At 48.0% G+C, this 15275-nt stretch overlaps 1 protein-coding gene across 3 annotated transcripts in view; it reads left to right on the forward strand.

The window, feature by feature from the left end:
* Nucleotides 1-15275, forward strand: part of LOC130875415 (kremen protein 1) — a 249546-nt gene that overhangs the window by 166412 nt on the left and 67859 nt on the right. The window contains exon 1 of one of the 3 annotated variants that reach the window (XM_057771147.1): nt 12322-12539. The exons of the other annotated variants lie outside the window; for them this stretch is intronic. Within the exon in view, the coding sequence (XP_057627130.1) occupies nt 12449-12539 (91 nt within the window). The 5' untranslated portion in view covers nt 12322-12448. Of the gene's footprint in view, nt 1-12321; nt 12540-15275 lie in introns of those variants that run through there. 3 annotated transcript variants of the gene reach the window in all.

A 15275-nucleotide genomic window follows, 5' to 3' on the forward strand; every position in this document is an offset into this window, starting at 1 on the left:
TGGTGGAAAGTGTAGAGCTTATCTGAAGTCCTGGCTGGACAGTCTGTGAGGCTGGACCATCTCAGCTAGCAGCTTTGAAGTTGTTATGGATGCGGAATTTTGAGGAGACTGTAACAGAGGCACTCTGAGAGGCTGGATCATCTGGGTTACTTCCTTTTGGAAGCAAAAACGTTTAAAGGTAGCATGTGCCTCTCAGTATTGTCCTGTCTCTGGGCTTCAGTCCCTGAAGGGTTTTGCTTCTCCGAGTCGAGAAGGCATACTGTGGCATTCACCCTTCCACTGTCGTCCGAGCATGACTCTGACCAGAGAGAACAAATAGGCAACCTATGGCTCCTTACCACTTCCCGACAAGAGGTGGCACCTGGTGCTGGGGCCCACACGAATGTCGGCAAAGCCACATAGCAGTCCTGAAGCTTGGTGTTTAATGGCATGGGTTGTCCATAGGTAGGGATGCTGGATTCTTGTCTCACGTTAATTGGGTGCTAGAAATATAAAGAGGAAGTGATTTTTGTTATTAAAGAACAGTTCCCACGCAGACACTAGAAAGTATGTTAGAAGCTAACATTTCACATGCTATTCCTTTATCCCTGGTCTTAGCAGTCGTGTTGTTTGTGCCTCCTGCTCATCTAGACTCTTTTATACCAAGTAAGGGAAAGATGTGAATTTTAAAAGGTCATGATGATATTTTGGTTCTTAAAGAACAGCATGCTGGGGCAGGAAGCTGGAGTCAGGAAGAGCTCGGTAAGACAGTTTGCCTACTAGAAAGATAACGAATCCATAGCAAGCAGGAAAGAAAAGCAAGTCCTACAAGATTTCTGCATAGGCTGTGGTCACAACTCATGCACATTCGAACACAAATGACAGCAAGTAAATCCTGCTGGACCATGAATACACCTTCTAACTTGATAGCAAGAGCCTGGTAAAGCCACCCGATAGGGAAATGCACTCTGGGGTCCATAAAGACCGAAACATACTCCCTGGGACTGGCTAAGAGCAAGGGAACAATGGATAGATTTGATCACATGAGGAGACCTATCTTTTTAAGAAATGTTACCAATTTAGGGAATAGAGAGCACAGCAGCAGCCGAGAGCTGACTGCTCTTGCAGAGGACCAGGTTTCCTATGACCTACATGGAGGTTCATAGCCACCTGCAACTCCAGTTCCAGGGGATCCAGTGCCTGTTTCTGGCTTTGTTGGGCTCCTGCATATATGTGGTGCACATATTAGGTTCACACACATACACATAATAAATCTTTCTAAAAGTAATATTACCTTGCCATATGTCAGTTGCCTTAAATTGTATTTTAGCTACATTAGTAGGGGGAAGAAATGTGTGTCCCCCCCCCCCATCGTGTGTGTGTGTGTGTTGTTGTTGCTTTTATATTTCTAGTCTAGTCACCTGTCTTATCTGAGGCAAATCACTGTCTAGATTCTGGCTGGCACACAGCCAATTCTGAGCCATTCACTCCAGTATTTGTGATGTCGCTTTGGTTTGTGATGTGGGTGTGGGCAGGTATTACATAATTAGATTTTATGATCAAATGATGTTAGAAAAAGCTCAGAAACTTCTGAAGTCTTCATTTTCCCTTAAAGGCTTGGGAGAAAATCCTAATGTTCTTAGGGAGCATGCTTTGCGTAAAATAACACCAAACATGCAGACCATATTATGTGGGTGCAGATGTGGAGATCCATCCTTATGTGCGCACAAGTGCCCTTCTCCATGCACATAAAAGAGGGTACTTTAAATGATCAAAATAGCTGCCAAGGTTAGGGACCAGAAATGAAAGAACACATTCCTGCAGCCCTGAGCACCTCTCCCTATGTCTCTCGCCCAAGGAGATGACATGGTTTCTGTGGTTTTATTTGACATCACATGGCCAATGCAGTAATTAGAGCTGTTAGCACTGTAAAGGCCTGGAAATGAGAACAAAGACCGCCTCTTCCTGGGAACTCTTGGGCCTCACTCACCCCTTCTCAGGTGCTGGTCCTGTTGGTGGTTATGATTTTTTTTTTCATACACAGAACGCCAAAGAAGGCTCCTTCCAGAGTGGGAGGGAAGTGACACTATGGAAAAACAAAGGATGAGTCTGGCAGGGACTCCTGGAATCGCCATGTGTTGCCTGTTTGAAATTTCAGCTGTTGTCCCTGGAGAGAATCAAAGCTGGCAGGCCGACCGCAACACAGGCTGCCCTGTGGTAGAGCCACCCCCAGTCCCATGGCATCTGGACCCACAGACACTTGGGAAGACAATGAGACCTATTCAGCAGCAAGCTCTGGCTTCACCTCCCAAGAGGTGGGTCAGTTTTAGAGCAGGCCATTGGAAAAGGTTTCTCTTTGGGAAGGGTTTGCAAATACCTAAAACCAGACAAGCAAACATCCTTCCAAACCCGTGAATCCTAGAGAGATGGCACCACGCTTGTAAGTCTCCAGACCGTTACCATCTGCCTTCAGCTCTGCTTGGTGGAGACTAGTCAGCGACAGGAAGCCATTTGAGAATCATTCTGTTTTCCTTCCCTTCCCCAACTCCCCTCCCCTGCCCCAAGTCTCCTTGTGTAATGCTACCTAGACTGGGATCTGCAACTCATGATCCTCCTGCCTCAGCCTCCTAAGTACTGGGATTATAGGCATTTGCCACCATGCCTAGCATTCTTCCCCATCACAAGTTCAGTTTTCTCACTTCCAAGGTTGTCCACCATGTTTACTGTATTAGTTTTGCCATTCAGTGATGGAGAGACACAGCTTGGTTTCTGAGAAGCACTGGGAGCCTTCTGGCACATAGCCATTCACATGAGTGTCTCAAAACAACTCCCCCCTCCCCAATGCTGGCCATTTGAACCTTGGGCCTTAAACATGCTAGAAACACACTCTATCAAACATGCTAGAGACACTCTATATCACTGACCCCTATCCCCAGCCCCACTCTTCATTTTTTTAAGAATATTTATTTATTTATTATGTATACAATATTCTATCTGTGTGTATGCCTGAAGGCCAGAAGAGGGCACCAGACCTCATTACAGATGGTTGTGAGCCACCATGTGGTTGCCGGGAATTGAACTCAGGACCTTTGGAAGAGCAGGCAATGCTCTTAACCACCGAGCCATTTCTCTAGCCCCCCACTCTTCATTTTTTATATTATTTTTAAAAATTTATTTTACTATTTGTGTGTGTGTGTGTGTGTGCGCGCGCGCGCGCAAGTGGCCATGAAGGCCAGAGGAAGATGCCAGAGCCCTTACAGACAGCTGTGAGCCACCATGTGGGTCATGTGGGTGCAGGTGCTGGGAACCAAACTCAGGTGTTCTCAAGTGTGTGGCCATTGCTCCAGCCCTGCACTCTTCCACTTTAACTCAATTCCTTCTCCGTGTTCAGCATGGCTCACTTTCGGTTGGCCGCACCCTAAAAGTGCACCTCATTCTTTTTTTTAAAAAAAAAATATTTGTTTGTTTGTTTGTTTGTTTGTTTATTATGTATACAATATTCTGTCTGTGTGTATGTCTGCAGGCCAGAAGAGGGCGCCAGACATCATTACAGATGGTTGTGAGCCACCATGTGGTTGCCGGGAACTCAGGACCTTTGGAAGAGCAGGCAATGCTCTTAACCACTGAGCCATCTCTCCAGCCCCACCTTATTCTTCTTAACCCAACCCTCAGTAACTTCACTTGTGCTATTTCTTCTGCATCAGTAAAATTAGTATCTATTGAATACTTTGTAAAGACCAGCTGCTGTTCAGGCTCGTGCCATGAAATGCTGCCCACAGCTACGCGGGTAGGGGTGCTGCTACCACCCCTACTTTACACATGAAGAAACGGAGTCACAAGTTGCTCAAAAACAATGCCCCAGGCCCTATGGCCAGCAGACCTAGCCACAATCTACATAGCCCTTGCTCTGGGCCACTCACAGTTGTCACAGTGACTCTGTCTTTTCTCTGGCTGGACTGTTCCTGACCTCAGGTCTAGTCCTGTCTAGTCATAAGAGTTTCTCTAGGCTCAGAAATTGTTCTGATCTAAGTTGGTACCCCCGATCCATCACTCAGCAGACAAACGAATGCATATCTCTGAACTGGAATGTTCTTCTCCCTGAGACAGGAATAGTAACAGCATCTCCAAAAGGTTCACCATGAGAACAAGCCATGCAGAGGGGGCTCCTGGCACCGTCGCCCACAACGCCGAATGTGTAATAACCTTGCACCAGGATTCTGAAGGAAGAAGCATGGCACTTTTTGTCTTTAGGTGATACATATTGAATTGAGAGATATGATATATCTATAGATAGTAGCCAGCAAGAGGGCTCAGCCATAGCTCAGCAGTAAAGAGAACTTCCTGCTCTCCCAGGGAACCCGAGTTCAGTTCCCAGAAGCTCACAAACACCTATAACTCTGTGGAATCTAATGCTTTCCTGTATCCTCCATGGACACCACACACATGCATGCATTCATAGAAATACATGTATACATAAATATAAATAAATCTATTTTTTTTTTGAGACAAGGTCTCACCGTGTAGCCTTGACTGTCCTAGAATTCACTATGTAGATTAGGCTGGCCTCAAACTCACAGAGATCTCCCTGCCTCTGCCTCACAAGTGCTGGGATTAAAGTCATGTGACACTACACTCAGCTTTAAATAAATCACTTTAAAGAGAAAGTAGATAATGAGGGTCAGAAAGATGGTTCAATGAATAGATGCTTGCTGCACGTCCGAAGGTGCAATCCTGCTGCCTGCCTGACGATGCAGACCTGCTTCCCTGATGTTGCAGACCTGCTGCCCGCCCGACTGTGCGGACCTGCTGCCCTGACGGTGCAATCCTGCTGCCCGCCTGACGGTGCAATCCTTCTGCCTTGAGTTCAATTGCCAGAACCAACATAAAAGTGGAAAGAGAGAACCAACTCCACAATGCTGTCCTCAGATCTCTACATGTGTGCCACAGCACACACAACATACTTATATCCCATACATACATGCATGCATACATACACACACATGACAACAGCAATAATAATAAAGTCAAATTTAAAGCCGATAATAGGGCTACTGAGATGACTCAGCAGGTAAGAGTGCTTACCACTGTGCCTGGTGACCTGAGTTTGACCTCCAGTGGAAAGAGAAAACCCACATCTGCAAGCTGTCCTCTGACCTCCATACACCTGCTGACATACAATAAATATTTCTTAAATGCTTAAAAAGAAAGTAGATAATGCTTTTATTATTTTTTTAAATTTTTTTAATGGTTTATTTAGCTTTATTTTATGTGCATTGGTGTAAAGGTGTCAGATCCCCTGGAACTGGATTTTCAGACAGTTGTGAGCTGCCATGTGGGTGCTGGGATTTGAACCCGGGTCCTCAGGAAGAGCAGTCAGTGCTCTTAACCGCTGAGCCATCTCTCCAGCCCCTAGATAATGATTTTATTAATGTTCCACTGTGACTAGTCACTGCTGCCCATAGTCTTAGGTGGCATGATCCAACCTTTGGTATGATCCTCGTCTCAGGGTTTTGTACGAATCAAGTTGGCTTATAAAGCCAAACAATGGGCTCTCTCAGGTAGAAAAAGGGTTTCTGATGCAGCTTGGCTATTAATGCATCCCTCATCTCGCCTTCTCTCTCTCTCCCTCCCTCCAATAGCTAGGTAAGTGCTTGGCCGCTGAGCTCTGCCCCCAACTCCACAGCATAGACTGAGTTGTCATTAGCTTGTGATTCACCTGACTGTGGAATTTTCTGGAACACTGCATCTTTGGAAAGTTCTTTGCTAGATGGCACGGGAAAGAGGCAACTGTGGCTACAGTAAGGAAAGTGGTTAGGCTCCTCAGAGGTTGTTTAGAATCTTTAAGTCAGGCTCCAAATACTATTTGGCCCAGGTTCCTAAACCCGCAGTGAGGGTTTTGGTCTTTGGTATCATCATTTGAGCTGGGTGGTGAGATCAATTTCATGGCAGTACCATCCTGAGCACACACGTTTTGACCAATTGGAATCTGAGTTAGGCCTGGTTAGTGCTTGGGTCGGAGTGCTTGGGGTTGAGAGAGGAGGGTGTCCCTATCGCCTTGATCCTGTGCGTCCTTTTTATAGTATTCTGCTGAGCTCGGTCTCCTTGCTCCCCACATGTTTGGAGCTGAGCTCCTTGACATATGCGAGCCTATGCTTCTATTTGGAAACACATCTGTCCTTCTCTGATGCTCAGCCAAGCTTTCTTCCTAGTATTTTTAGCTCCTGTAATCTTTCTTTCTTCTCTTTAGTTTTTCTCAGCTCTTATTTTCTTTCTGGAAGACCAGCTAATCAAGAAGAGCTTGAGCCTGCTTTTATGAGTCTTGTCTTCTCCCTTTATGGCTCCACCCTTCGAGCTCCAGTGGCATTCCCCCTTGTCCTGGCACACAGGCAGCAAGCTCCCACACCCATAGGGGGACACAGCTGAGGGTCATGGTGCAAAAGGACAGAAAAACTTGGGAGAGAATGTGGAGAGTACTGCACTGTGATACCATGGCCTAGAGATGTGCGCTGAATGTCACCAGTCATAGGCCTTGCACCAGAAATGGTAACTGGTGCTCTCTTCACCTTGGGACCAGTTGCCACCTGACTTTAAACTCAAGAGGACTCCATTTCATATTTTCCCCCAAACATACCCACACATTGTGCTTTGTACCAGGACCAGATTCCTTCTTTTCCCATACTCCACCAGAACAGTGAATTTCTGGCTCTCTTGAATTTCCTATCACTAGATTCCTGAGCTAGAAACCTGGGGAGGCAGGCTCAGTAAACAACACAGTGCTGAGTCAGGCATAACTCCAGAGAACAATCCGATGTTTGTTTGAAATGTTGGGAACAGATGGGTATGGGTAGTTGTTCAGTGGGGGAGGCCCATGTGCTTGATCTAGACAGACAGACAGAAAGACAGAGACAGAATTATTTTGTTCACCCTGGAGTTTTGGTGAGGCTGTACTTTGCATCTAAGGCTGGCCTTCCACTGCCTTACCTGTTCCAAAATGCTGGGATTACAGGTGTATGAACGCCCAGTTTAGTCAGTGCCATGTGTGAAACCCACAACTTCATGCATGTAAGACAAGCACTCTAATTAACCTATATTCCCAGTCTCTTATTTTTTGTATGTGTGTATGTATTTAAAATTACATTATTCACTTAGTGTGTCTTTCTATGTGTGTGTGTACTTGAAGGCTTGAGTTTGGAAGTCAGAGGGCAATTTACGGGAATCAGTTCTCTCTTTCTGCTATGTGAGTCCCAGTGATCAGGTCACTAGCCTTGGTGGCATGGGTCTTGCTCTGCTGAAACATTTCATTGGGCCCTCCTTCTTAACACTTGGGAGAGCATTCTTTGGAATATGATCTCATGATCATACACACTGCAAGGCACAGGAATTTTTTTTTAAGACAGTATCTCACTCTGTTGCCCTTGATAGCACGGAGCTTCCTGTGTTCAGACATTCTGGCTTCAAACCCACAGAGACCTTCCTTCCTTTGCCTCTAAAGTGCTGGGCTTAAAGGTGTGCACCACTTCGCCTGGCAAGTAAAATCTCTAGACGTTTGGTCCACGCACCCTTGTGTGGTGCCTGTCTGCAACATGACAGTGTCTGAGCAAAATCATTCCAATTTTAAATGCCAGACTGACCCAAACCCCACCAGCTTAGGTAGGCCTCCCAGGAAGAGGAAAGGGCCTGACTGGAAAGTGTAAACAGGCAAATGGACTCGGATGGCAGCATCTTCCTGAAGGCAAGGGGCTCCCGTGAATGTCCTCATTCTTTCCATGAAATAAGGCTCCGAAGCTCCCAGGCATGCAAAGCATGGAAGCGAGCATCTGGGGCTGCTCCTGTCGGAGGCCAATACCACATAGCTGAGCAAAAGACCTTGAGCCCGTGAGTGCCATGACCTAGACACACTCAGCTGTATTTTTAGCCTCTCGTGGGATGTTTCCATCACCTGTGCTGGGCTTTTAGCTTCAGAGAGAAGGTGGGGGTAGGGAAGGCCAGGGGATGCCTCTGTCTCACAGCTGCCCAATGGGCAGGCGCTTACAGGCTGAATTACACACAGGGCCTCACTTTCATGAGTGTGCCTTCTGTGTAGTGACCAAGATCCAAAGGGCTTAGAAAAGCCGCAACTTTTGTGGGGGAGAAGGTGCTCGAGACAGGATTTCTCCGCATAGCTCTGGCTGTCCTGGAACTTGTTCTGTAGACCAGGCCAGCCTTGAACTCAGAGATCTCCCTGCCTCTGCCTCCAGAGTGCTGGGATTAAAGGCGTGTGCCACCACCTCCACCTGGCTTTGAAACCATTTTTTAATGCTCTGCTGTCATCATCTTGAAATTCTTCTGTTTTGTTTGAGACAGGCTCTCACTCTTTGCCACTGAGCATCCAACAATCCCTCTACTCAGTAAGTCTGAACATAGAGCCTTGTATTTAGGGTTTCTCTGTGTAGCCCTGGCTGTCCTAGAACTCCGTCTGTAGACCAGGCTGGCCTCCCGAGTGCTGAGATTAAAGGCATGCACCACCATGCCCAGCTAGAACCCTGTATTTCCACTTCCTATTCAGCCATACAAACTGTAGAGCCCATTCTTATTATATCAGAGCCTAATGAAAAGTTGTCCTGCAAGGGCAACTTTCTTTTTTTTTAAATATTTATTTATTATGTATACAATATTCTGTCTGTGTGTATGCCTGCAGGCCAGAAGAGGACACCAGACCCCATTACACATGGTTGTGAGCCACCATGTGGTTGCTGGAATTGAACTCAGGACCTTTGGAAGAGCAGGCAATGCTCTTAACCACTGAGCCATCTCTCCAGCCCCCAAGGGCAACTTTCTATACATCCCAGGAGCAGAATCGTCTAAAGCTATTGTCATGAAGCCTGGACACCTTGGGTTGGCCAAAATAACTTTGTTTTGAATCTCCTATGTGTTCCCTTCCTATTTTCTCCTCTGACACCCAAAGGAGATACAGAGGCTAGTAAACTGCAGGAAATTTAAATTGCAGAGTACTGTCCTGCTGAGCTTCTCCCCAGCGTCCCCGTTGTTTTGGGTGCAAAACATCCTCATGTTTTGGATGGGACCCAAAGACTCATGTTAGGCTACTGCTCTCTCTCTGTCTCTGCCTCTCTCTCTCTCTCTCTCTCTCTCTCTCTCTCTCTCTCGACAGATGTGAGCCTGCCTTCCTTCAACAAATATTTAGGGTTGGGGTTGTAGATGTGACTCAGAGTGCTGGCCTAACACGCACAGAGCATCGTTGAGCTGGTTTCTCTACAGTGCTCTGGGTGTCTTAGACACACACACCCTGAACTTTGGGCTGTCCTGTCAGGGGCTATGCCCTCATCACTTCCCATGTTCCTAAATATGCATCTTTGTTTTGAGACTGTGTCTTGTAGCCCAGACTGGCTTTGCTCTTATGTATCTGAGGATGACCTTGGACTCTCTTGTTTCTCTTGCCTCTACCTCCCAAAAGCTGAGGTGACAGGCATGTGTGTGCCGGCCACCGTGCTTATTTGGTACTGGGGGTTGAACTCGGGACTTTTGGCACGCTGGGTGAACACTCTGCTGAGCTATATTCCCACCCCATTACTGATTATTTCTTGAGGCGGGGCAGGGGAGCAGGTTCACCTCTACCTAGAGTCTGCACCAACGTTACCTGTTCATTTTCTCCCCTTTGAATGTGATTCAAAACAGGGGTACAGAGGCCTGGGGTCTTGCTGGAAGAGCAAAAAGGCTGGTGTTGCGTTGCTTTTCCTGAGGAGGCTGAACAAACACCCAATAGCCCTAAATTTAGCACCCACAGTAGGCAACGGAGACTCCACCCAAGCCCAGTTTTGTGAACCAATAAATTTATTTGGCTTTACCACAGGAACTTGAGTGACTCAAAAGCAGGCATCCCACCAAAAAGCCCTATCCTACCTTGGGTAACAACCTCCGAGAAACAGCCCTGTGGAGAGCTGCCTTCAGCAGGCCTTCCAAGTCCTGTATGCTCTTGCTGCATCTACCGAGATCACAAGCACCTGGGACTGAAGTGAGGCTGGAATCCCAGGGTAGGATGCTGTGACAGGCCCTTCCTCTAGAGAGGGTGTTAGCAGTCCTTCGCGGTTATCACATACTAAGTGATAATTTTACCGCCCTTGTTCCAACTGTGGACAGAAACTCTACTTAGTAATGGCCAATACTCATGGTTCATGTCAGGCCCTGAGTAAAAAAATTATACAACAGACCCACGTGTGGAACATGGAAGCTGTGTTCTCACTAGCAGGTGGAGGGTGTGTCCACTAGGTAATGGGGGCGTCCACTCAGGAGCACCGAAGGTTCTTGAATTCAGGGACTACAGGGAAAACAAACAATTGAACAAGATTCTTCTTGCCACGGCTCTGGATGGTGTGGGTGGAGAGGGACAGAAAGGCAGGCGCCTCGTGGGAGGTAGCTACGCCCTTGGGGCCCCTGCTCTGGAAGCTACCTCATGATTGTGGCCAGGCAGGGGGAACGCAGGCCCAGCAAGAGGGCGAGGGGCACAGGAATGGGTGTACCCCATGCAGACCAGGGAATCTCGCAGGGCTACGACCGCCCAGCCCTGCTCCGGGCTCAGCGAGTCGGCACAGGAGGGCAGATGTTCCTGCCGCCCATCAGGGCGCAGGCCCACACTTGCCTGTCCGGGACCAAGGACTTGAAAGCTCCCGGTGCAAGGCCCGGACCTGTCCCGCCGTGCGTCACCATGGCGTTTTAGGAGAGGGCAATAGGAAAATCCCTGCTGCCTGGGGGTGTGAGGAGGAGGAAGGAGATTTGAGACACGGGGCGGGGTGGGGGAGAGAAGGGTGAGGGGAAAAGGTCCTGCCTCACGGAGGCCAAGTTTAAGCCACCAGCTTTCTGCAGCCCCAGTCTCCAGTGTGCAGTAGACACAGCACCTGCCCCATCGAGTTGAGCATTTTAGTTGCTTCTATCTCTTTGAATCTTGAGGTCTTTCATTGTCCCTGTTTTGCTGATGGTTGAGCAAATACAATATATAAATAGTGTCACTCATTTTATGATAATCAAAAATAATTTAACCGGGAGTGGGGGCACACACCTTTAATCCATCACTTAGAAAGCGTAGGCAGAAAGATCTCCGTGAGTTCAAGGCCAGTCTGATCTACATAGTTCCAAGTCAGCCAGGACTGCATAGTGAGAGCCTGACTCAAAATAATGATAAATAATAAGAAGAATTAATCCCAGCACTCGGGAGGCAGAGGCAGGCGGATCTCTGGGAGTTCGAGGCCAGCCTGGTCTACAAGTTCCGGGGACGGGCACCAAAGCTACAGAGAAACCCTGTCTCGAAAAACAAAAAAACAAAAAAAACAAAATAATAATAATAATAATAATAATAATAATAATAATAATAAGAAGAAGAAGAAGAAGAAGAAGAAGAAGAAGAAGAAGAAGAAGAAACTGGTACAATGGCTCAGCAGTTAAAGGCACTTGTTATCAAGCCTGACAGCCTAAGTTCAATTCCCAGAACTCACATGGCACAAGGAGAACTGACTCTCTCAAGTGGTTCTCTGACCTCACGCATGCACCCACACACATACACACATACATAGACAAAATAATGTATGTATATTTTACCCCTCTGTGTAACAGCTCTGACTGTCCTGGAACTCGCTTTGTAGACCAGGCTGGTCTCGAACTCACCGAGATCCGCCTGCCTCTGCCTCCCGAGTGCTGGGATTAAAGGCGTGCGCCACCGCCGCCCGGCAATAAAATATTTTTTAAAAGAGCAATAAGTTGCCCTAGTTGACACAGGATGCGATAGGATTCTATACAGGGCTCAGTATGCTGTCTCTTTGATAGCTGCAGGACTTCTCCAGGAGAAAGAACTCCACACTTTTTGAGCTCCTGCTGTGCTAGTGCGTGCCTTCCAGGCCCCGTCTCATTTTGTACAACCGCCTTGGGGAGCAGATGGTGTCGACTCTCCACTTAGCAGAAGGCAGCCCCGTTTGCTTTAAACTTGTACAAGATCTTACCAGTGACCAAACGGGATACAAGCCGAGGGGGTCTAACAAGCCTTGGCTAACCACTACCATGAGTCTAGCAAGAGAAGGCTGTTTGGTTACTACCGCTGTGGTGGAGCCCGCGCGTGGGTCACGACCGAGGTGAGGGTGGAGCTGGGGTCATTGGACGCCCGGCGTGGGGACACCCTCACCTGTAGACGTCTCACCTCGAGTGGCCTCGCCTAGCGGCCCCTGGGGGCGGAGTCAGGAGAGGCGGGGGCGGGCTCGGGGGCGTGAGTGGCAGGCGGCGGGGCAGGGCGAGCATGCGCAGTCGGCCCCGCTCTGAAGCCTTGCCGGCGGCCGGCAGCCGGGGCGGTGCTGAGGAGGGCGGGCCGGGGCGGGCCGGCCGGGCGGGGCGGGGCGTCGCTGAGCTCCGTCTTGCTCCCATGGCCGTCCCCGGCTCCCGGTGCTGCCCCCTCTGCCCCGGGCCGCGCCCGGGGGTCCCGCACTGACGGCCCATGGCGCCGCCCGCCGCCCGCCTCGCGCTGCTCTCCGCCGCTGCGCTCACTCTGGCGGCCCGGCCTGCGCCTGGCCCCCGCCCCGGCCCCGGTGAGTGAGACCCCGGCCCTCCCCTCCCCACGCCCGGCTCTCCTTCCCTCGCGCGTGGACCCCGGCGAACGCGATGCCTGGGCTTCTGTCCCGGAACGCGGCGTGGATGCGCTTGCCGCGTTACCAGGACTCTGCCCCGCGCGCCGGCTTCGAACTTTCCGAGACTCAGCTCACTGCTTGCGGGAGAGAAGGGATGCGTGACGGCTAAGGTCGCCCGTACCAGTGCAGGCTACGCCGAGTCCGGCGTCCTGCTTCCCACCCAGGCCGAGTCCCCCGCGCGGTCCGCCCGAGGTGGTGTCCTCAGCCAGGATAGAAGCTGGGGCTCTGCTCAGTTTCCCCACGCCCTTCCTTGCCTCAGAATCCCTTCCCGTGAAAGAACAGGCATGAGGATGTTGTCCGGCCCAGTTCAGTTTCTTTGCGGGTTGTTGGGTGCTGAGCATATACTGGTGAACCTGCCGCTGGGGTCTCCACCCTAAGTTGCAGATTGGGATGTTGCAAAGACAGGGTTTTGCTGATGAAAGAAAACTCTGGAGTTGCTTTGTTTTCTTGCCAGCTTGGATTAGAGAAAAGGCTGAGACTTATTTTCTGTGTGATTTTAAGACAAACTTTGAGCTCGGTGAACCTCAGTTAGTAGATCTGTAAAAAGGAGGACGATGATAACTCACTCCCGTGCCGAGTGTTGGTGATACATTGTAGGCAACATGCATATAGTGTACCACCATGTACAAACGGCCGTTGGTAAATACTTAAAATATTTTTTTATAGTCTTTTCCAGTTCACTAAAGACTAGACACCTGGTTTACCCTGGGAATCCTGGCAAAAGGCAAAGGTGGGCTTTGGAACTGCTGAATGAAGTGTTCTCAACACTCCAAAACTGAGGCTCGGTACAAGTGGTTCCTAGGTGATTGGTGCCTTCTATGGGACTTCTATAATTTGCCCACTTCTACTGTTGTATGTGAGCAAGGAGGGAGGGACGTTCCTAGAGCTAGGACGTGTCAACATAACTGTAACCTAGTAACCCCTTAGCTCCACTTTGTCATCCATGTGTTCGGAATTTAGTGTACTCTGTGGAGAGAGAGGTGCGGGTAGAAATAGGCTGGTTTCCCCTGTGAATATAGCTCTGAAAAGCGTTGTGAGCCTGTTCGGCCAGTGCTTGCTGGAGGTGGCATGTGCTAGGCACCTTTGCCTTGCTAGGTCAGATGCAGCTCTTGGGTAAGTCGGGATGCTTTTGTTTAGGAGTCTTGGGTATGGACAAATGCATGGCTGTTGGGAAACAGTTTGTGCTTTAGAATCTCATCAGCCCTCTTTCTTAGCATTCTGCTACATCAGTGCTTTTGTGACATTTTCCCTCTGGTTCCAGAAGCAGTTTCAGAGACACACCACATGGTTTTCGGCATCACATACTGTCAAGAGCCTAGGCACTAGTTTGTTAAATCCTTTCCAATTAAAAAAAAAAGTTATATACTGAGAATATGCCAAACTTACCATTTCATATTTTGTGATACTATAATTTTCTCTAAAATTTTGTGGATGGAAAAAATTATTCCAATACTTATATTCTGCACAACTTTGTAATATTTAAATTACTGGTGGTTTGCATTTTTGAATGCTGACTTTATGAAAACAGTTAGCTCATTCCCCTTCTGTGTTATTCTAATTATAGTGTGTAGTCAACCCCAAATGATCTCCCGTCTCTCCATTCTTCTTTTGATGTGCTTTCTCTTCTTTCACAACTGATAAGAAGGAAGACGGAGGTTTAGTGGTGGAGTCTTTTCTAGCCTCTCACTATCCTCCCCTACCTTCTCGTCTGGAATTTGTTGTTTAAGATAGCAGTGAGCCCTTTTATAAATCTTATGTTGTTGTTTTGAGTTTTTGAGACAGAGTTTCTCTATGTAGCCTTGGTTGTCCTAGAACTCTTATCTGTAGACCAGGTTGGCCTCAAACTTTGAGATTTGCCTCCTCTGCCTCCCAAGTGCTAGGATTAAAAGTGTGCACCACAATGCCCAGCTTTCATTTTATAAATCTTAAAGCAAGAAAGTATTGCATTTGGGCTCACTGCTAACAAATGCAAGTTGGTGTGCTCAATACAACTATTAATGTGCTCAGAGTTTAGTATAGATAGACCAAAAGCAAAATGATTAAGACAAACTTACAGCTTCATAATATCAAAATTGGGAATTTTTGGCAGTAGGCAGTAAACCATCTTTTTTTTTTAATTTATTTATTATGTATACAATATTCTGTCTGTGTGTATGCCTGAAGGCCAGAAGAGGGTGCCAGACCTCTTTACAGATGGTTGTGAGCCACCATGTGGTTGCTGGGAATTGAACTCAGGACCTTTGGAAGAGCAGGCAGTGCTCATAACCACTGAGCCATCTCTCCAGCCCCAGTAAACCATCTTTAATAAAGTGTTTTTTATTGGTGGTTATGAACATGGAGGTATAATGTCTTGAAATATGGAGGTCAGAGGACTTTTGGGAGCCAATTTTCTTTGTCTATTCTGTGGGTCCCAGAGATTAAATTCATATTTCCAGGCTTGATCCAAACACCTTTATCTCCTGAGCTGTCTTGATGGCCCCTAGTTTAGAATTTTTGATCCTGGAACTCTCATGAGGCTGTAGACCAAGGCAAAACAGTAAATGATTTAGGCTTTATCGGCCATACATGGCCACAGTTGCAATCTCTTACCTCCAACTCTGGAGGCAAAAGTAGTCAAGACAAAATGAACAGGCATTG

The sequence above is a fragment of the Chionomys nivalis genome, chromosome 6 (assembly GCF_950005125.1).
Source record: "Chionomys nivalis chromosome 6, mChiNiv1.1, whole genome shotgun sequence".
Classification (NCBI taxonomy): Eukaryota; Metazoa; Chordata; class Mammalia; order Rodentia; family Cricetidae; genus Chionomys; species Chionomys nivalis.